Genomic DNA, 23,455 nt, shown 5'->3' with positions numbered 1-23,455 from the left:
CTTTTCCTTTCTCAAAGATTGAAGAACTCTTTAGTTGGTTGTTTGGGAATGAATGATTTATTGCTGAAGATTTTTTGCAGTTTTTAGACGTGAGATATTTTAACCATGCTTGCTTGCTTTGATAGGTACCTTCAGAGGTCACTCTCTTCTGTTAACAAGACCAAAGGCCAATACTATTTCTTTAACACTTACTTCTTTGGAAAACTTGAGGATGCATTTTCATCAACGGTAGGCCTCATTGTTGCATGCTTCAGGGTTCAGTTCTTAAAGACGTTAGAGATTCTGTATATTTTCTTCAAAAATGTCAACACCTTTTAAAAACTTCATAAATTTATTCAGTATTCCTAGATACTAATCTAAAATGTCTGTTCCATATTTCCTAGGGTGATAGATTTTCGAAACTGAGACGGTGGTGGAAAGGTGTAGACTTATTTGAGAAGGCATATATCTTTTTGCCAATCCATAAAGAGTAAGCTGCCTTAGATGATCTATAAGTGAATCATATTTGCTGAATTATATGTATATATACGTGGTATCGGTTCAATTTTTCTGCTGAAATATTTCCAATCTGTGTAAATGATGCCCTTTCACAAATCACTTTTTTTTTTCCTTGCCGATCATATCACTTTTCGCAAGCAGTCACTTAAAATGCTTTCACTGCAGTTATGAGTCAAATCCCCAATTAGCTTTTGTTTAGCCACATAATTCTAACAACAACAAAGACTACCAAGATTGTAATATGCAAATACTAATATAAATCTTATAATTTAAAAAAAAAAAGGATGCACATAACATCCATTACTAAAACTTGATGATGTTCATTACAAATGAATTGTGTAGGTCCTACAAGCAAGGTTGATAACAAGATAACATAAGTTGACTTGACTGACCATGACTTGTCGAGCCTAGTGGAAATTTAAGAAGGCATCATTTGACAATCTTGTCATTGCTGCTTGCCCCACTTTATGTTGACTATATCTTCAAAATGTAGTTTATTTACAGAACTAGCTCCCATAAATTAAATGAACTAGTAGACCTATGCATTTGCGCATGATATGATCATATTGTTGAGAATTTGATGAATGTGATAATTATGGGCTGAAGTTTTCTTGTGAATTTTGATATTTTATTAGGAATATGACAAATGGAGGTAAGGGAGTGTTAGTTTTATAAATAGCAAAGAATTGGGGATAGATGTGAAATCGTCATATAAGCTTATCATGGTAGTAGAATGCGTACTATTTGAACAAAATGTAAACTTTGGAGATTAGGTTAAAAATAAGAAATGGTTTGTTTTTAGATTTATATTCATAAAAAATCAAACTAGTCACTAGTGAATCATCACCATAAGGCAAAATATCATCTTCATTATAATTTCTATCTTCCACATCATAATCTTCTTCATGCCCTTATCATTTTTATTTTTATTTATAAGTGTGCTAGGCCTAAATGAAGATTCCTTATTTGTTCTTTTCGATCATTCTTGAAATTTTGTTGTTTCTTTCATAGGCACTATTAGTTGTCATCATAGTATTCCGTGCCAACTATGTTAAACCGAACATTAGTTTATTCTCATTATTTGACTAAACATCCAATTTCTTTGTTAGCCACTCATTAGCATCATATCTATGTCATTGAAACTCTAATTTAACACTTTTCATTTTACTTTTTTGCTTAATATACCAAGAAATGCTAACTTCTCTATTCTAAGAATATGAAGTCCAGTTATGTTGAATCTAGATGGTCGGAGTGTCTATTGTATAGGGCTGCGTATGAATAGAGCTGCCAATTGGGCCTCATAAACTCCCAAGTAATAAATTGAATTGAAGTCAACTTATAGTATTGAGTTGATTCTTAGCTTCAAATCAAAATGGGTTGACCTTGTGCTTAAAGCTCATTTCTCGGCCCGACTAATGTAACTTGAGCGATCATATAATAATTATTATTTACGTATGCTTGATCTATTATTACTGCTACTAGTATTACATGCTTTATATGTTTAATATTAATTGCACAATGCACAAGTTTCAACCCTAAATGATTTTCATTCCTTAAAGCACCATATTTTCCATCACATTACATACAGGGGTGTAAACGAACCGAACACGAACGAATAGAGCTCGTTTTTGTGTTTGGTTCGTTTGAAATTAAGTGTGTTTGAAATAAGCTCGTGTTTGAAATTGTTCGTGAAGTTACTGTTCGTGTTCGGTTTGATTTGTTTGAAATGTGTTTGAAATTTGTTTGAAATATTCAAGTTGTTAGAATTGTTCTAAATCTTACGAATTTATTTGTATTGTTCGAATTGTTTAAAATCTTTCTAAAGCTTAAACCTGTATGAAATTATTGCTTAAACATATATGAATCACAACACAAATGCATAATGGCCAAAACACAACTCACAATAAAACCATAATATCATATCCCATCAATAAAAAATTCAAATATAGAGGCAATATGAGAGATTTCACTCCCCAAAACTTCAAAAACTAGGTTTCATTCAAAGATACTAAATAAATCTAATAGAATATAAGAAAATTTAAGTTAAGAGACGAACCTGAAGATTAATAAAAAATTATAATATTTAATATAACCTAAGAGACGAATATGAAGATCATATTATAATTTATAATATTTATTTTATAAAAATATGATAAATTTTTAGATTATATAATTATTTTTAAAATATGATAAATTTATTATTTATAATCATTTAAACTATTTTATATTTCGAACAATAACGATTCAAACACGATCAAACAAATGAATGTTCGTGTTTGGCTCGTTTATAAATTGAACAATTTGGTTGTGTTCGTCTCATTTGATTATCGAACGAATCGAACACGAACTTCCTGATGAGTCGAACACGAACTATTCGCGAACAACGAGCTTTTTTGGCAGCCCTAATTGCATAACCATCTTTGTTTTCTATGTTCACGGTAAGTAAATTTTCAGTCTTCTTGATCTTCTTGGTTGCAACTCTAATACCTATATCTCTATCCCTTCTCCTTAATCTTTCACAACTGAAAAGGCTAATCACTATAGGACTTATTGCTGGGTTCTGTTGTTAACTAAAACTGGTTGCTAGTGTCATTGTGAACAAGATCCACAACATCCTTGCATTTTGCTTCTTTTATCAAAGAATTCATGTTATCAATATGTTGGTTTGTTGATGGTAAGCTATAAAGAAATCCAAATTAATGTAATTGAGAAAATGGGTTGGTTAGAGCTCCATGCACGGCTTGATTTCAAAATTGGGTTGAGATCAAGCTGCATACTCTCAAATTTTGACTTTTGTTTTAGCCCAAAAAATAAGCTCATACTAAGGGCCTGTTTGGGGCAGCTTATTTGGTGCGGTGGCGTTTTGAAAACGCACCTGATCTGTTTGGGTAAACTGAGTTTTGACAGCTTATGCATTTTCAAAACGCTGAAAACAACATTTTCACACTGCACCTATCTAGGTGTAGTGACAACTTTCTAAAGTTTGTCTTTTCTAATGTATTGCTTTTCCAAAAAAATAAAAATTTGTAATAGCCACCGCACCTAGCTTATTCAGATATTATTTTTAATCAGCTTATCAACTTATTATTTAATAAGCTGCAGCTGTCTCAAACAGACCCTAAGTTTGGGTTGAGTTTGAGCTTTCTTAGGTTCAGCTTTGATAGGAGGCATTTGAGAAGCAGATCTTGCGAGGAGGTAGTTGTACAATAACGAAAAAATGGAAACATGGAAGGCCGACAATGTTTGGAAGGGGATAAGCATTTTTCGGTGGCTGTCTCTGCTGAAAACAACAATCCAATGGTGATTTTTCGGGGTATGGGCAGCGAGGAGGTTTCACGAGCTATTCCTGAGTAAGATACATATATACTTCTTGTAAAAGAAAAATGATACATCACTCCTTAGAATAAAAATCAAAGATAACAATCTCCACAAAGCAAAAGTTTCATAAACCAGAAAATAATACCATATAAATAGTTTCCTAAAAACAAATAACCTAATTAGAAAATCGAGGATAGGAAAGAAATAAAAAAGAAGAAGAATTAATGCACTGAAATAAAGAAATATCGGCCACAACACTCTTGCATTTGCGGGAATTCCAACGATCCTGCAAATGGTATCAAGCTCGCTCATCTCAATTGAAAGGTTTTTTTTATGAGCCTTTTTGGATGGCTTTGGTCTCTTAAAAATGTTTTTAATGCGCTTGAAGCCCATCACTGATTGCGAGGAGGTTCCACGAGCTATTCCTGAGCAAGTTACATATACACTTCTTGTAAAAGGAAAATGATACATCACTCCTTAGAATAGAAATCAAAGATAACAATCTTCACAAAACAGAAGTTTAATAATAAAAAAAAATAATACCATATAAATAGTTCTCTTGAAACAAATAACCTAACTAGAAAACAAAGGATAGGAAAAAATAGTACTTTGAAATAAGGAATAGTGGCCACAACACTCCTGCATTCGCGGGAATTCCCACTACCCTACAAATGGTACCAAACTCACTCATCCCAATTCAAAGGTCTTTTTATGGGCCCTTTTGCATGGTTTTGGTCTCTTAAAAATGTTACTAATGCGCATGAAGCCTATCACTGATTGCAAGTGAAACTCCACATAATTAAATGAGTTACATTGAGATACTTGTTAAGTCTTTTAAATCCATTTTCAAATCGATTTTCTTCTACGGAAGAGTTTTGGCTCACGTAGTATTCATTCTTAGTATCGAGGGCGTAGGTCTGGCATCCCCTGCTTGAAGGGATTTTTTTTTCTAATGATGCGGATTATAATTTTTAGCTAGCCTTATGTATAAAAAAATTTTGTAATTATCCTGGAGCATATCTTATCATTGGTAAGAATACCTTGAATATGTTTATGTCATTTGAGTAAAATTGATTTTATCATCGTTGATGTGGCATAGGCATTGGATCAAAGAAGAGGATTTGAGAAGAAATGAAGACTTAGTGGCTCATATGTTCATCATACAAAGTAGTATCAAATTCGCACTTAGTACAACTATTCTTCTTCTTAATTTCCTTGATTTAAATTCTTACCCGCAAAAATATTCATTGCCTTGTAATATGCCATATTAGGTTAATTTATGGAATTAAACCTGAAAGCAAAGCACTTCTAGAGTTGATTTTTTTTTTCATTCAAAATTAGCAAGCTGCAAAGCAGACCAATTCAATCGATTTAAGAACCTTGAATCAGCATCCATGTTAAAAGAAAAAAAAAATAATTAAAAAGTAAACAAATTCTTTCATCAAGGATAAAACTTCTTCAAAATAATACGATTCATGATCTTCATCAAGGAACATGATATCATCACAAGCAGTTCTCTGCATATTGAAAATATTTTATACCAATTTTGTTGTGTGGGGCATAAGCTAGCGGAATTGGACTAGTGGGGAGAGATCAAGGTAGTTTGTATTGATGTGTTGCTAGTTTCTTGTTTATTAAAAGGTTAAAAAACTGCGGATTTGGTTTCTGAAATTCCGATTAGAATTTTTAAAAATTCATCAAGCTTGTATGTAGATGGTTTAGACCATCTTCATTCCTATTCCTATGTGTCTTTTTTTTTTTTTTTTTTTTTTTTTTTTTTTTTTTTTTAGTCCTTTGTTGAATTAGTAGCTGTCGTACTAGAGGGGGCTTATTATCGCACCATCTCCACATTTTGCAACATTTATATTGAAATGAAATGTCTATAGTAGTAAATTGTTCATGATGACCCATAACACTACATTCGTTAGAAAGATCTTAATGTTTAATCTGGTTGGTTATATCAACCTTATCAACTTTTACGTTCATATAGTGGATGGCAAGTTAGGATTACCTTGAATATCTTCATAAACCAGTTCATGATTTCTATGAATTATAGAGAAGTGTCAAAATGGTCTTTTGACTTTTTTGCAAGCAGTCATTTCAGTCTCAGAGGTTATTAAAGTGTCAATTTAATTTCCACTTTTTGAATGGGGGCTCAATTAGTCCTTTTTTGGGGACTATTTTAACCTTTATTAAAATAGTATGAGGATTAATTTGACACTTTTATATACTTTGAGACTAAAACAACACTATGTAAATAAACAAGGATCAATTTTGACACTACTCCTATGAATTATACTATATTAAAGAACCGCAGACATATGCAATTCATGATTATCCAGCTTTGCCAACTGCTCAATATCTTCTAGAAGGTGTTAGCATTTGTGAAGGAGCAAGGGAAAGGGAATATGAGAGATCGATGACATTTGAAAGGAGTACGAGGTGAAATTTGTTGTTGGACAGTAGATTCGAGCGATTTGGCTGCTGTTCGGACTTAAAACAATAGGTTGTTAGTGAGATGGCGAGGAATGGATGCGAAGGGGATTTATCACATGTTCATAAACAAGATAGAAATACACCACTTTCAAAAATAAGTTGATACTACATTCCTTAGAGCATAAACCAAATATTACAATCTCTACATTGCATATTCAAAGAGATGATGATTAATTTGATACTTTTATATACTCTGGGACTAAAATGGCCCTATGTAAATAAATAAGGGACTATTTTGACTCTTTACCCCTATCAATTATACTATATTAAAAGAACCTTAGACATCTCCAATTCATGATTCTGCAGCTTTGCCAACCACTCAATATCTTCTATTACACTAGTGATTTCAATCTCTCACATAATTTCTTCATGACATTCCTTGATGTCTTTTTTAACTCATTGTGAGATTTTATGATACCATTGTAGGCTTCTAGAAGGTTTTAGCTGTTGTTAATTAGCATGGGAAGGGGAATATGGGTCATGGGAGGTTGACAACATTTGCAAGGGTGTGAGGTGAGATCTGTTGTTGGACACCATATTCGATCGAATTGGTTGCTATTCTGATTGAAAACAATGGGTCAATGGTGAAACTACAAGGTATGGATAACAAAGGGGATTTTCCCTTTGTTCCTGAGCTAGATACAAACACCACTTGCAAAAAGAAATGGATAACATTCTTTAAAGCATAAACCAAATATTACAATCTTTACAATACATAAAATCCAAGCCAGTTGTCCCAAACTTTAAATTATAAAAAAATAAGAGTTCCTTAATAGAAAATAGCTTAATTAGATTTTAAAAAAGAAAAATAATAAAAAAGGAGAAAATTGGGCTAAAATCCGGAAAAAGTCCCGATTCAAGCTTAGTGTGGAAGAATCTTGTCCCGGTTCCTGCATATGCGGGAAATTGATCAAGTGTGATCTGATCTAGCGATCGCAAGAATATATAGAATCTTGTGTCTTGTTTGCCCTGGACATAATTTCCTATTATACACGCGTCACATGTCATTCTTCTCAAGTAGGAGAGGCTTCACCTTCACTGGAAGCTTCAAAAACCGATCTATCACCACCATAATAAAGTCATCATTGTGTTGTGTAAATTATAATTGCACATAGACTGGCATTCTCATGATTCACGTCTCGAGCTATTAAATTATAACTTATTTCGCCCATTTTTCGTACCTAATTGGCTGTATCCGATAAACAAATCTATCTGGGGGAATTGACCTTGGAATGAAATCGATGGCTGGTTAGACCAATCTTGGTGGTAGCCTCTTGAGAGGTAAAATGGCAATTAGGACATCTGAAAACCCTTTCAACAAGGGCTATCCTTTTTTTGGCGTTAGCACCTTGGGCTCATTAAGTTTTAAGCTAATCGAATATTTGTCCTGTTGGAGTTTTTCTCGTGGGTTGACTTGATTCACTTGCATCTCTCTCTCATCGGGTAGAAACTAATACTCCTCTCTGACGTCTTCATTATCTTTTGTGTCACTGTCTATTTTTTAACTGTTCCATGTTCAATAAAAGATATCATCATCATATTTGGGCAGTGTAATTCAATCTGCTTAAAATTGTGACACTTTAAGAAATTCTTGACTATAATATATTTGGGAGGCTTGGTTGTCTCCATACTTTTTGCATGCTGAATGGATGTCTCCTCTGGCGGGTTAGGCTAGGATGCTCCATTACTTGTACTCTTTTTGTTTAATCTTGGGGTTGAAATATGTCTGTAAGGTATGGCGGTCACTAGGTGATGTTGTTGTTTCTTCACATTTAAAATTAGGGTTTGTACATCAAGTAGGGACCAATATGGCCGCAACTGCATCAATACTAATTGACATTCTCAGTCTGCCAAGATACTTCACTGTTGTGTGTTCCTCTGATTCCATGAACTTATATTTGAGCATGAGGATCAAATTCAGCTGTGTACCACACAAAAGCATCTCTCTGGCATAGGTGGTGAAGTTTTATTAACATTTCCCGTTGATAATATGGGAGAAGAATTTGTCATGTATCTCCCTTTTAATTTATAGATTAGGTAGTGATTTTACGCTTTCATTCCAACTATCGAATACTCTTCCGGTTCTCCTGTAACAAAAAAAAAGTCCTTTCTGAGCTTGATTGCTGTCAATATTAACTCTCTTGTCCTAGGGAACACTTCTGTATTAAAAAATTTGTTCCACTATTTGGATCCACTGGATAAACGCCCGAATCCAAGCGACTGTTAAAATCCGATAAATCTACTTTTAGTTCAAGAACCTAGTTTATTTGATATTCCATGCCAAATCTCCTAGAAACTAGTTTTTTCGTCACTGAAAATTTCCTGATGGTAGATATTCACTTTATTCTCTTGATCTAGCGAGTCACTGTTATGGCTATGATTGACCTCACTAGATTGTCTTCTCTTAAAGGCTGCAAATCTTTCTTGTAGTTGGACAATTTTTCATTTCATATTCTTCATAGTGATCTTCGAACACTTTGTTGAGGGTTTCACCTTGGCGGCATGACATCCTTCTCTTCTGATAAGGTTTTTGGTTGATATAGAATTGTGAATTAAGGTAAGTTGGAGGCTTAGGTTTTAATAGTAGGTGTCAGAGTAGATTTTTGGTGAAGTTAAGAAGATTTGATTTTAAAAACTTTTTGTTGGAGTTAGGAATTGCGGTGGGAATAATTTGGTTATGATGGGGGCATTTTTTTGCTTTGAAATTTTGGATTTGTGGGCAAGAAAGCCAAATTTATAAAAATGTAGAATTATTCGAGCTTTGATACCAAATGATACCGTTTCATGGCTTCTTGAGGGGGTGTTTGGCTGCAGGGTAGAATTTACGTCAAGTAGGATTTATCAAATCCAAATTTTCTGCAAGCTCATGACAGGAGTGAAGGTCGCAAGCAACAACATAAATCCATTAAATCTGACTCTGTGGGATTTTTTAAATCTGGATTTGCAGACGGAGCAGGAATAAATTCAGCTTAATGGAGCGTTGGATTTAGTTTTTCCTTTTTTTTTTTTTGTGTTTGGCTGGATTTAAGTTAAACCATGGCTATATCCTGTTAAAAGTGTGCTACCAAACACCCCCTGAAGGTGTTAAGAAGGGCATTTAGCCGGGAAGTGGTTGTGGAATAGCAAGGGAAGAGGAATATGGGTGGTAGATGGCGTTTGGAATGGAATATGAGGTGAGATCTCCTATTGGACAGTAAATTCGAGCAGTTCGGCTGGCATGTTGACTGAAAACAACGGGTCGATGGTGAGATGACCAAATGTGGATGGAGAAGAGGATCCACCACATATTCTTGAGCAAGATGGAGGCACACTGCTTACAAAAGGAAGATGATACAACATTCCTTAAAGCACTAATTTGAGATTAAAATCTCCACAATACTTAAAATCCAAGCTAGTCTCAAAACAACAAAATACAAAATACATGAGTTCCCTAATAGAGAATAACTTGGTTTGAAATGGATAAATAGGAAAAATAAAAGAAAGAAGAAACCGCTAAATTAGAAAACCCGAGCGGAAAAGCTCTGGCTCAGGCTTAGCGTGATGGGATTCCGTCTCGGTGCCTGCATACATGGGAAATTTCCATGGATCTAGCGTGATCAGATCTGGTGATCGTGACGATATGCGGAATCCCTACCTTGTTTGCCTCGGACGTGATTCCCTGTTATGCACTCGAGTCCCACATCACTTTGCTTGCACTATGGGCTTCATCTGCTCTGATGACCCACTGGTATCATCGATCTCAAAGCAGATCTTCCTCTCCTCCTTTTTAGTAATCTTTTGATGGCATTATCCCAGTTACTCTTCAGTTTTGAGAGTATTACTGTAGCAGTCAGCCATGGTTATGTGTGATTGCTGGAGGGCTTCACCATGACTTCTTAGGTAGCTTATTTTGTCATTTCTTCAGTTGATGGAAAGTTGGAAACATTGAAGCTCCTTAGACAGCAGTAAATGGGCATTCACATCAAAGCGTCCAAAACCATTACAAAGAGCTCAAGTAAGACAATTTTTACTTGGTCATAATGTATTTTTACAAGTCATTGAGTCTGAAAATTACATGCCAAGCCAGGATATTAGAGTTTTCAGTATAATTATTATCAATCACTTTAACCAACACAACTTTTGAATCTCAAAATAACAAGCAAAACTTGCCAAAATACCTCGAGTTTGATATCTTTTTGTGTAAATGTAGGCAGCATTTGTGATGTACAACTCAAGGGTCATAATCTTCAATACAAAGCGACTATCAGGTAGCTTCGCAAAGTAGCTTTCACATTGGACTCGCCCTCTAAATTTCGTTCACTAGCCATTGAGTTGGCTTAAGGCAAGTCTAGTTTTAGTGTTAACGATATTGGTCCTTAAACAGGGGAACTAAAATTTCATGCATTTTAAATTTTTGGGAATTTTACACACCTAGTACACAATTCTTATGTATTTACATATCCACACCTAAACTTTAATATTTACATACATAGCACTTCTTAGTTTTAAACATATTCATGAAAAGGTTTATTTCACTTTCAAAAAGTTATAGCTGTGATGTGATATTAAAGAATTGAGTGATGTATGTGTAAATTTGAAAGTTTAAGTGTGAGATATGTAAATACATAAAAATTGAGTGCTATGTAAATGCCCCATTTTTTTTTCCTGCTTGAAATGGTGCAAAATTCTTGTACCGGTGACAATTGACCTAGTCAATGTTCTTGTCTGCAGATTCCATTGCTGCATGGTCTGAAGAATTTGAAACATTAAAGAAAATTTTATTGATTTCTTATTATGAGCCCACAGTTTTGTGCTTATGTCAACTTATCAAGTTCTCATGTTTTGAGTTAATCACTAGTAAGGAAAAGGTTTTCTTTTAAATGCTCTATAAATACCGTTATTGTGTGGCTGCCTTGTATTATATATAACTCATGGAGTTGTTGATTTTATGGTAAACTACTTGTTAACCTATATCATTCTATTTCAACTTGCAGTATGATTATACTCTGATTTTTTAATGTAGCCTTCCAAAATTTCTAATGCCCAATTTGAGCTTCTGTTGGTCGACTATTTAGTTGATTTTTTTTTTTTTTTTGCATATGCATGGATTAGTTTTTTTTTTAATTTTTCAAATTATTTGGTAAATGCGCTGTCTTATTGCAATGGAAATTTTTTGCGTGATTAATTTCGCTTCATCAAATCAGTTTGCACTGGAGCTTGGTCATTATATCTATCTCGGTGAAGGAAGATGAAATACGCCCTATTATTCTTCACCTGGATTCGTTGGGTTTGCATATAAGCTTACTAATTTTTGATGTTGTTCGCCGGTAAGAAACCCTAGATGCTTTAATATTATATTTCTAGTGTTCATTTCTGTTTTTGTTATATCTTGTACCCGGAATTTTTACATGTGAAAATTACTTTGGTACTATCTGTTTGGAAATTCAATAAAATCAGAGCCTGATGTAATATTTAATATGATATAAAGCAGTTTAATGGATTAGAGATGTATTTGGCATAACTGTTGTATCTCACTTCATTGGGGCCAGAACAATGAATCCTCCTTCATTACTCCTATTAAGTGCCCATGAGATGCTATCTTTTAGCCACATTTCTTTTGGTTCACTTATTTCAATTATTGCAAATTAGGTTTATTTATTTATTTTATTCTTGGATCTTTTTTTCATTTTTGTAGTCTTATAGATTTTCAAATCACTTGGGCCAAACTGTTGTACTAGGCGGCTGCAACAAATACAGAGGGCTGGACAATGGTCGAAACAGCGAAATGAGGGAGAGAACAGGGACGGTGGCGAAGGTGGAGGGTTGGGACTGCGAGGATAGTGAAAATAGGAGGGAGGGGAAGACAATGACAGTAGATGGAATGACTGCAGTGGAGTTGGGTAAGGATAAATACCCCCACGGGAGCGAGTTACAGCTGGGAGCACCACTCAATCCCTTGGAAGGAGATCACCATCTTAGACGAGTTACAACTATAGCACTTTCTCGCTTTCGAATATAACCTTAGAAGGGAAAGCCCGGGATGTCGACAACCGTTCTGACAAAAAAACATCATAAAAACTAACTTTCAAACTTTAATACAACAAATATATAGAAATTGACAAAATGAATGAAAGATAATAGGAATGAAAATATAAGAAAGGAAAACGAGACTGTTTTGGCGGCTCTTCTCCCGTCTCTTGCGATATTGAATCCCACGGTACTGTAGCAGCCATAATGAAAATTCTTTGGAAAAAAGCTCCTGCGTTAGTTTTCCAATGTTGGGGGAGCTTTAACCTCATTCATCGAAGCTTCTGTCTGCATGTTGAAAGTAGTTGAGTTGTAATTTCCCTGTGTTTGGGGGTCTTTGATTGCTGTCTGAGAAGCATCTGAACCCCATTGGCGATTGCATTGTCCCCCAAAACACCCGAGGAGTTATCGCTACTTGTGAGTAAACATCCCCAACCATTTGGGGATACCCTGCAGAGCTGAACAGAACTTTGTGCCAAGTGCATCCTGCTGAAAGCAACCCAAGATTGGTTCAACTTGATATGGGGTGAGGACAATCTAAATCTCCTTGAATGGTGGTGGCGAGGGTGGTAAGCTGGCGAACAAGATGTCCTGAAATTCTCTGTATTAGTTGTCTTGTGTCTGCTACTGACGCTTTTCTCTCGCGGTCCTATGTCATCCCTAGGACTGATATTTTTGATGCTTCTCTGCCGGCAAGGGCATCTATAATCTCGAGCTCCGCATAAGATAGGATTATGCACTTGTCATTTTTAGTAAATGAGTGGGTGTTCATGTACTCATCATGTTGAGTCCTGCAATCATACTACCACAGTTTCCCTAGCAAAATGTGGTAGGCATCCATGGGCACCATATCACATCAAACCTTATCCTACAACTGACTCTCATTCAAAAACTTTATGACACCTATCAATGTTGATCTTGTTCTCCCTCTTCAACCATGTCAGTGATTATGGTTATATATGTCTCTGAGTTGCAATGCTCAAATTATCAACCATCAGTGTAGACACCATTTTCTTGATGCTAACCCCATCGATGATGATGCTACCTACCTTTTCTTTCACAATGCAACAAGTGTATAATATATTATGGTGAAGCCATTGTTGCTTTCTCGATGCCTTAGTCTGAAAGACTCGTCTGATCACAAGCATCACCCCAATCTAGTGAAAGCTGATACTCACCCTTTTCTTCAATTGCTTCATGATTGCAAACTTCCTCCATTGCCCTTGCTCGGTGAATGTCAAAACTCAGCTCGTCGTGTAACTTGGAGCGATGTATCAAAAAACACAACGCCTTAAATATTTTCTGGTTGGGACTGTAGTGGGCATGTTACTCTTCTGAGGTTTCTCTCTCTCGAAGTGGCTATGGCTTGCTCTTGACTAGCTGGCTCCACTCCCTGAGTCGTGTTCTTTCTGAGATCTCCAACTGTGGGTTGTTTTCTAGCTGGCAGTGGTTGCCCACTCGGCTTATGTTGTCTCTTCACTTTCAGTGCTAAGGTCTGTACACCCTTTAGCGTCCAATAGGGTTGCAGCTAGACCACATTACTAATGGTAGCTTGAAGCCTCCGAAATACCTGACTACGGCGTGCTCCTCTATCTCCTTCGGCTCATACTTCAACTTAATTGCATAAATTTAATTGTGTACTCCTCTACTGATACTCATTATGCTGCAAATAGTGGAGCTCTTAGAAAATATCCTGGAGATAGTTTGGGAGTAGGTACATTTCATCTTTTCCTAAGAAGTAATTCTATCTTGTTATTCTCTGTCTCCCTCTTCAGATTTTCCCATCACAAAAAAACATTCTTCTGCTTGATGGGGACAAGCTTTACTATTATGTCATCGAGTACCTCCTTGTATTCAAAGAACTGGTCAATAGTTTGCATCCATTTGAGGAAGTCATTTGAATCTACTCTCCTCGAAGTTCGATAGGTCCACTTTTTTTTCTCACATTTTTGAATCCTCCAATGGGCAATTCATCTTTGTATCTTTCAATAGGCTCCTTATCTTTGTATCCTCCAGTAGACAACTCGTTTTTATATCTTTCAATAGGCACTTTGGCTCTAGATCGCTGCTGATATTGTACCATAAAGCATTGCAGACTGTCTTATTCTATATTGGAATTATCCCTACGGAAGGGATTCAGATGTTTTGCTTGCTCTTCCTCACGGCTTTCACTATTACGGTCGACGATGATCTTGTTATGGTTTCTTTCCTCAATGGCATCGCAAGTAACTGTTATTTGTTGTTCATAGTAGGTTCTTGATCAGATTTCGGCAATTGGCTTGGCGGTGGCGTGTTTGGGGTTTTGGGTATAGGTCGGTGGAAGGAGATGTGTAGGGCAGGGGACTTTTTCTTTTGGGTTGGGAGATGCTAGAAACTTTAAGATAGAACTAGTATCAGACTAGTTCTCTACCAAATGATATCAAAATTAACTCAAATCACAATAATAGAATAAACACATGTTATTACTAAAAACAAATAGATAGTTACAACCAAGCACACTTGGAAGGGTAATTTCAATAAAACAAGACAAACTCACACTAGGGGTCAATCTGAGGGTTTTGGAGATCAGCTAGGTGTTCAACAGTGGTGACAGGAGGCTGAAATTGTTTCTGGGTTGTCGGGACAGCAGGAGTGGTTGGAATTATATTGGTGGTGAAGCAGAGGACCTGAAATGGGAGCGACATCCAATGAGAGGGCTGGGACAACAAGGGGCATCGAAGGGGAAGGGTTGTGAACTGCAACACAAGACAACGAAGGGTAGCAAGGCGAAGGTTGTGAATTGCAATACAACAAGAGGAGTGTTGTCCCGGGGTTGCGATAGCGAGTGGGATGGCTAGAATAAATGAAATAGGTGGTTGGGTGGCTGGTCTGCAGGAAAAGAAAGATAGCAAGGTTTCATTCCGGGGCGGTTGCAGCACGTACAGAGGCTGGACAACAATCGAAACAGCGAGGCGAGTGAGGGAACAGGGGTGGCGGCAAAGATGGTGGGTTAGGACTACGAGGACAGCGAAGGGGTGGGAGGGGAAGGCAATGGCGGTGGCTGGAAAGGCTGTGGTGGAGTTGGGTAAGCATAAATATCCCATCGAGAATGAGCTACAGTCGTAAAACCACTCAATCTCGTGGAAGGAGATCACCACATCAGACAAGTTATAGTTGAATTACCGAAATCTGATCTAATAATTCAGCACCTTCTCGCAATCATTTGTCCGATCATTAATCTAATCTAATATTTTCCAATCATTAAAATTCAGCACCTTCTTGCCTTCAGATACAACCCTAAAGGGGGAAACCTAGACACTGGCGGCTGTCCTGACAGAAAACAATATAAAAACTAACTTCCAAATCCTAATACAACACATATATAGGAAATGACTAAAAATGAATGTAAGATAACAATGAAGAAAGTATAAGAAAGGAAAACGAGATTGTTTCGACGGCCTGTCTCCCGTCTCCCTTGATTTTGAATCCTGCGGTACTGTAATAGCTACAATGCCGTGAAAATTGTGTAGGAAACTGCCTGCATCACAATATCTTTTAATGGGGGATAAAGCGGTTCTTTCTGGGTACAATTTCAACTCAATAAATTAGTATGGGGACTAATTTAATACTACTATGGGCTCTGAGATTAAAATAACCCTTTGTAAATATTCAGGGGACTATTTTGACACTTACTTTCGAGCTATTCATGTAATACTATTAAGAATGGTGAAGGAGGATTCATGAAGTCAACTCCTAAAAGGTCTAATAATTCTAATGATGATGACTATGATTACAATGCTGAATTTTTCTTTATTCATTATTATTTGCTACATTGTAGAATGTGTAAATCCCCTGCACTGCTGGAGAGTATTATTTGTTTTTTTTATCCAAAGGATGGATAAATCACCCCCCTTCAACTAAAGTTAATGACACATTTACTTTTTAATATCAAAATATGAAAGAAAGTGTTTAGAAAGGAAAAAAAAATTCGTTTCTTAGTAAAGGAAGTTATATTTGTTAAAAATGGATTTCCCCACTCTACTAGTAATTAAGCAGATTCTCAGTTAGAGTTCATATTATTTGTTCCCTGGAATTTCTATACATTAAGTTAAGATTATACTCTGTAGTTTCTTAACAGAAGAATGGAGGTACGTGAAGCAAAATACGTCTTCTCCACATGTTCACACTGGAGAAATGATATCGAATGACCTACCTTTAAAAATTGACAAGAAAGAAATCAAGGTATTTCTATGCTTCTTCTATTTTGCTTCCATGCGTTAAATTATTCGTAGTTTTTAGCTTAAATTCTTTTATAGCCACCTCTGAGTAGTTCTTTTAGTAACTACAACTCTTCCGAACGACATATACGATCATTTGAAATCTGTATTCTTCAGGTGGCCATTTGAAATCTTTAGTCACCAATATAATTAGGTAGTAGGAAAATCTGGTTACTATTTATTTATGGGAAAGAGCTTGTGGAACATTTCATTTAGCATGAGCATTGTGATGCTATGCTTAGATTTGTTTACTTATTTATTTATCTTTGGAGTTTGAAAAGCCCGGCCCATCTCCATGAATTCAAAACATTCTTGAGAGAAATCAAGTCTAAAATCAACATACACACACATAAACTTTTAGGGCAAGTTTGGGATTGATTTTTTTTTTAAAGTGAAATACCCATTTTCATGAGCCGCACGTTTAAACACTAAAGTGCTATGTATATAAATATGAAAGTTTAGATGTGAGATATGTAAATTCATATGTATTGTGCGATAAGTATTTAAACTTTCCTTTTCTTTTTTGTTTTTGCATTTGTTTTTAAAACAATGTTTGTTTAGTATATTTCTTACGTGCTTTTATTTTTTATTTCTGAAATCAAATTAACATATTTTTTTAGTTGTTTTGAGTGTTTTCAAAAAATCATATTTTAATCAAATATGTCAAACATATTATATTTTAAATTAAAATATGAATAAAACAAAATAATAATAACAATTAGAAAATAAAAAATAAAAATGATTTCAAACGTCTCGTTACTTTCCCATTGGCAAAACTGCCACCTGTCAAATATTCCAGACTTCACCAATTTCTTATCCATTTATAAGGGTGCCTGAAATATTTGGAAATGCTCAGTTGCATCAGTGCTTTTAAGTAAGACTGGTCGTCCTGTTAAGCAATGTTGGGTTTTTTAAATTAATTATTTTTTTTTTCGGACATGGTGAGCACTCAAACCCAACCTGTTGAAATTCTTCATTCTTTTTTTCGGCCAGTGTGCTACACATTGCAGCACATTAGGCATTATAGTTGAACCAACATTTCATAAAATGAACCTCGTAGAAACCTTAAATTTTGCTATGGTCAGTTTGAGGTTAGATTGGTGGTTTTATCCTTCTTGATTTTAAGCTAAAAACTAGATTTTTTTATTCTGTCACTACTTGTGCTTGGCAGGGGCCATTCTATAAAAGGCAACCTGCTATTGTTTATCATCGTCCCTATTCCTTGATAAGGTTAATTTTCTGGTTGATTATAACAAATCAATTTTACAATGTTTGATAAAGATCTCGTCTGATCAGGCTAGATTACCATTGTTGTAGTTTTAGATAAAGATCTCCATCCCTTATATTATTCATTTTTCTTGTATATGTGTGTGTTTATATATAGGGGCATTTACATACACACACACACACACACACACACACACACACACACACACACACACACACACAGATATATATATATATATATATATCACACAATTCTTATGTATTTACATATCTAACACCTAAACATTCATATTTTAATGCACACCATTCAAATCTTCAACGTCATATCAAAATACCTCGATCGCTATTCTTTTTAAAAGTAAAATACACATTTTCATGCATAGATTTATGAAACCAAACTGTAACAAGTGAAAAAGTTGAACTTTGGGTGTTGGATATGTAAATACATAAAAATTGTGTCATATGTATATAAATTTCAATTCTTATGTATTTACATATCTAACACCTAAAGTTCAATTCTTTACATATGTATGCCACATTTCTCATCCACAAAAAAGTTTATTTCACTTTTTAAAAGTTAAAAAATGATTGTTCTTTTGTGATATAAAAGATGTGGGTGGTGTAAATATAAATGATAAAATGTAGGTGTTGAATATGCTTGTAAACACATAGGAATTGAGTTGTATGTATGTAAATGTCCCTAATAATAATATGTATGTGGGCTCCAAAAATTAAAAGACCGCTCATCAGGAGACTCTCTGCATTTATTTTTATGTTATTTTGAGAGAGAGCTTTGGAGGGTCTAATTTTCAGAAGGCAGATTGGATTGTAGATAAGACATTACCCAGAGATTTTGTCCTCATTTAGTGAGCACTTTTTGATCTGGAGTTCGAGATTTTCCATAAGCGTATGCCTCTATGATTAATTATTCATCTCGATGATAGGATAACACTTTCGATTAAGACTAGTTATTATGAATTGAATATTCAACATACAATAGAAGCAGACTTAGATTTTAAATTTTAGAAATCACCACTTAAAGCTTAAAGCAGATGGTGGGGGAATGAAATGAAACCTGATAAGATTTCATGGTTTTGTCATCCTGGATCATCGTGGTCTCCGATCTATTTAGTTAGAGGAAGTAGTCGACACAACCTGACAGAAGGATTTTTATCAGCAGTCATGGGTTGTATCGTCCACGAGATTCTTGTAGATCTGGGATAGATATTTGTCGAATGATATAATTTTAAGTCGATCTTAGCTGACAGAAGGTTTTATGCCAATCAATTATACCATTATGATTCACAACTAAAAGTGTAGAAAACCGTTCGAGAATATACGGGTTACGACCCTGACCGTAATATAATTGTGTCATTTGGCAGCCGGTCAGAAGGCTCTAGTCGTAACTTTTTTTGTGGTGTCGTTTGGAGGCAAAACCACACGGACAAAGAGCTTGGGTCACGTCCTTACTGGCATGTAATTACTTTAATTGTGAATACATTGATACATTTGATATGACATTCACTCTCTGTGAGCTGAAGTTGATAAGAAGTTTGTCAGCTTCAATAACTGTCGTGGAGGCTGGATTAGATTTGTTTTAAGTCTTTTAAGTGATTCAATTTAATTTGAATTTTTGGTTAATTACTTTGAAAAATCTTATTTAAAAGTTTGACCCCCTTCGGTTGAAATTTTAGATCAACACGCCCATCATCAGGGATAGTTGCTTGATTTGAACCTAGTCAACTTTACATCTTGCTTGTGAAAAATCGGGTTTAGTATGATTGTATATGAACCTTGTCAAGTTTGTTTTGCTTACATAGGATCAAGTTTGTATATATCGTTTAAATTTATTCAAAATGATTTTGAAATTTAATTTTGATACTAGACTCCTCCGATTGAAATCTTCAATCAACATGGTCATCATCAGAGAATTAAACATTTTAAAACGTTTATGTTTGAAGAATGCATTAAAATTAGTATAAGTCATGTCGACTCCTGTCTTTATGAGGAGAAGGATTAAACTTGTTTGGTGATTTGAACTTGTAAATTCTTATTTTAGGATTTGAACATTTATTTTAAAATTACCAGACTCGTCAACTCTAGTCTTTGCGATGAGGATCAGACTAGTTGGTGGGACTTACAACTCTATCCTATAGATGAGGCAGCCCCATTAACCAACAGAGTATTCTCGAACCAAGTATCTAAACATTCTATATGTTGGTTGTAGCAAATGTGAGCATTTGAAAATATGTGTGATTGATTTTTTTTTATATATTGATCCTTAAAGCATATATAACTAAAGATTATCTCAAGTAGTACTCATGTAAGCCTTAAAAATGAACTCATATTTCAAAATATTTCATTTGACTTAGAAAATAAACATCAATTTCATGTAGATTTTTAAATCATTCAGAGCCTAAGTATTTGCAAGAGCACTATGATTTTAGGCTTTAAAAAGGGGACCGTCTTCTGTTCACTAGCAGACACATTAAGAATTCGACGGTGGGGCTGAAATATTAATTCTTCATTTTAGCATTTAAAATTAACATTTATGTTTTAAATTTAGTCCCAATTTATGATTTATAACACTTAATATATGCTTAGCTCTAATGAAGTTAGACCTTTAAGGATTCATGTAAGTTTAGTCGGTTCATGTAGATTTATTTCAACTATATATATTGCCAAGGAATTATTGAGTAATGTTCATGATTTTTAAAGAATTATATTTGCGAAGTGGTACTTCATTATACTTATTATGCTAATCAGAATAGTCCACTTTTTTCTTTTGTTGAATTATGTCTGAATTTCTTTTATTCAGCTTCCATCGGAGATTGGTAAATTGAAATTGTAATTATCACAAACTTATTTGTTAATGCAAAATCAATTCACAACTAATCAATCAATTCTTATATTCGGGATTATATTCGGCTCATCCCGACCAAATTTAGGGCCCCTTTTGGGGAGGTGGGAGAGGTGCGGTGCGGTCTGCCACGTGTTTGGCAAGATTATGTTTTGTTTGTTTTCTTAAGAAATTGCGGCGAAAAACTTGTGTTTTACAACCTGATCTGATTTACAGTGATGGTTGTCATAAAATTGCAGTCTTAATTTTTGAAAAAAAAAAAAAAAATTGTAATAGCCATTGCAACTCCTTGAACAACAGCTTTTTCTGCAGCTATTTTTTTAAACAGCTATAACTACTCCAAACAGGCCATTAGTCTGCATTTTTTGTTTTTTTTTCATACTTCTTCTTTACCCTCAACCTCCCCATAGTTTAAAATTATTCTATTTCACATTACCTCAGATTATTCATATACCTGAACAGTGTCATTGTAATTTCATAACTTTTTTCACCCGCCATAATTACTGCTCTTTATGCCAGATATCGACCCTTATTACCACTTAATTATTCGATTCATTTTTTCTTTTATTTCATCAGGTACCACAGCAAACAAATGAGTATGATTGTGGCGTTTTCGTCCTGTATTTCATGGAACGATTTATCAATGAGGCTCCCCAAAGACTCAACAAGAAAGATCTTAATATGGTTTGCCTAAATTTATTGCTTTCGTTTTTGAAGATTTACGTACTACTCAACCCTAAATATATATGCATACATACATACATACATGCATACATACATATACTACGTTCTTTATGCATGAAAAGGTGTATTTATTTCACTTTATGAAAATTGAACTTGTGGTATTTTTGATGTGATGAAAGATTTGGAAGGTATAAATGTAAAAAGTGAAATTTTGATGTCAGATATGAAAATACATAGGAATTTGGTGGTATGTATGTAAATACCCTTCTTCTGTTTTTTTTAAGTTTTACATACATACCACACAATTCTTGTATGTTCATATATCCAATGCTTATATTTTGATATTTATTTACATAATACTTCAATATCCCAATCACATCAGAATATATGCATGAAAATGTATAACTCCTTTTAGAAAACTTGATTTTGGTGGTAGCCTTGATGTGATTTAATGGTCTCAACATCATATATATACAAATACATAAGAATTTTGTGGTATATATGCATATTTTTTTTTGGAATATTTGCTTCCATATCACTCGGTTCTTATGTATTTACATGTCTAATATCTAAACTTCAATCTTTTACGTTTATGCCGCCTCATGCATGAAAAGATTTATTTCACTTCCTAAAAGTAAAACTAATGATATTGTTGATATGATATGAAAGATCTGAGTGGTATAAATGTAAAAATCAAAGTTCAGGTGTTAGTTATGTTAATACATAAGAATTGGGTGGTATGGATGTAAAATGCCTGCCCTCTTTTTTTCGTTTTTTACCAATCAAACCTTTTGTGTCTGCTCTTAAAAAAATTAGCAGTTTGGTAGCAAGTGGTTCCAGCCTGAAGATGCATCAGGCTTAAGGAAGCGGATGCAGAATCTGCTATTAGAAGAATTTGAGAGTTCGAGGCTGCAGTGTGGAAGAGAAGGAAGCCATGATCGCTCTGCTAGCAGCTCATCTGAACCTGATGAGCAGCAGGAGCTCACTTTTCAATCTTCTTAAGAGGTAAAAATTCCTGCTTTCATCTCCTCTTATTGTTACATACATGAATTATTATTATTTTTTTAATTTTTTTTTTTAATTTAGAGCATAGATAAGCTATTTAGATATAGAAATGAGTTCTGGAATAATCTTTGTGGAAAGTTATAGAGGATGGGCTTATAATATTGAAACATACAGGCAGTGTATATAGAGAGATTTTGTTTTTCAGTATTAATATTAATGGAATTTTGAAGCTTTTTATATATTATTTAGTATGATATGCTTGGTTTTTTAAGCATATAGAAGATTAGTTTTTGTGCCCTTTAATTTAATTATTTGATTGGAATAAATGTCTCATTAAAATAATATAGTATAATACTATAAAATATATAAAAGTATTCATGTGATAGGGTTGGTGTAGCTCTTGTGACAGACAAAATTAGAGAAAGTTGTCTTAGATGGTTTGGTCACATTAAATGTCGACCATTTGATGATCCGATTAGAAGAGTAGATGTTTTAGATTCGACTTGTGTTAAGAAAGTCAGAGGTAGACCTAGGAAGACTTGGGCTTATTGTATTAAAAATGATCTTAATTTACTAGAACTAAATGAAAATGTAACACTAAATGGGACGCAATGGAGAAAAAGGATTCATGTAGCCCACCCCACATAGTGGGATTAAGGCTTTGTTGTTGTTGTTGTTGTTATACTATAAAATATATAAAAGTTAAAGCAATGATGGATGACAAATTATTTATCAATGGCATTTACATGCATACCAATTAATTATGTATTTACATATTTTACATCTAAACTTTCATATTTACATTCTTGGCACTCGATTTTTTAATAGAATACTATATTATTTACTTATTAAAAATATAATATATGTCTTCATTTGTTATGATACCAAGATGTTATGAATGTTCAGGTGTTAGATATGTAAATGTATGAAAATTGTGAGAGGTTTGTATGTTATTTTTTCGTATTTATTTTGTATTTTTATTATGGAGCATTTCGATACATAAAATCCGATTTCTATACATCTTCGTATCTAATATCAAAATTTTGGTTTTCGTATTTTTATCAACCAAATCATTCATATAAAGGTGTAAACGAGTCGAGTCGAG

The 23,455-nt window shown here is 34.5% G+C and overlaps 1 protein-coding gene across 3 annotated transcripts in view; it reads left to right on the top strand.

The window, feature by feature from the left end:
• The window catches only part of LOC110019329 (ubiquitin-like-specific protease 1D), a 42,455-nt gene extending 19,895 nt beyond the window's left edge, over nucleotides 1-22,560 (top strand). The window contains exons 9-14 of one of the 3 annotated variants that reach the window (XM_020716955.1): nucleotides 126-228; nucleotides 384-469; nucleotides 11,496-11,618; nucleotides 16,425-16,539; nucleotides 21,238-21,345; nucleotides 22,165-22,560. In XM_020716955.1, the coding sequence (XP_020572614.1) occupies nucleotides 126-228; nucleotides 384-469; nucleotides 11,496-11,618; nucleotides 16,425-16,539; nucleotides 21,238-21,345; nucleotides 22,165-22,347 (718 nt within the window). In that variant the 3' untranslated portion in view covers nucleotides 22,348-22,560. Of the gene's footprint in view, nucleotides 1-125; nucleotides 229-383; nucleotides 470-11,495; nucleotides 11,619-16,424; nucleotides 16,540-21,237; nucleotides 21,346-22,161 lie in introns of those variants that run through there. The other 2 variants (XM_020716954.1, XM_020716956.1) reach the window with 2 other exon arrangements.
• Nucleotides 22,561-23,455: the final 895 nt, after the last annotated feature.

The sequence above is a fragment of the Phalaenopsis equestris genome, unplaced genomic scaffold, assembly GCF_001263595.1.
Source record: "Phalaenopsis equestris unplaced genomic scaffold, ASM126359v1 Scaffold000054, whole genome shotgun sequence".
NCBI lineage: Eukaryota > Viridiplantae > Streptophyta > Magnoliopsida > Asparagales > Orchidaceae > Phalaenopsis > Phalaenopsis equestris.
The sequence above is the reverse complement of the archived record's forward strand: the minus strand, read 5'-3'. Positions and strand labels throughout refer to the sequence as shown.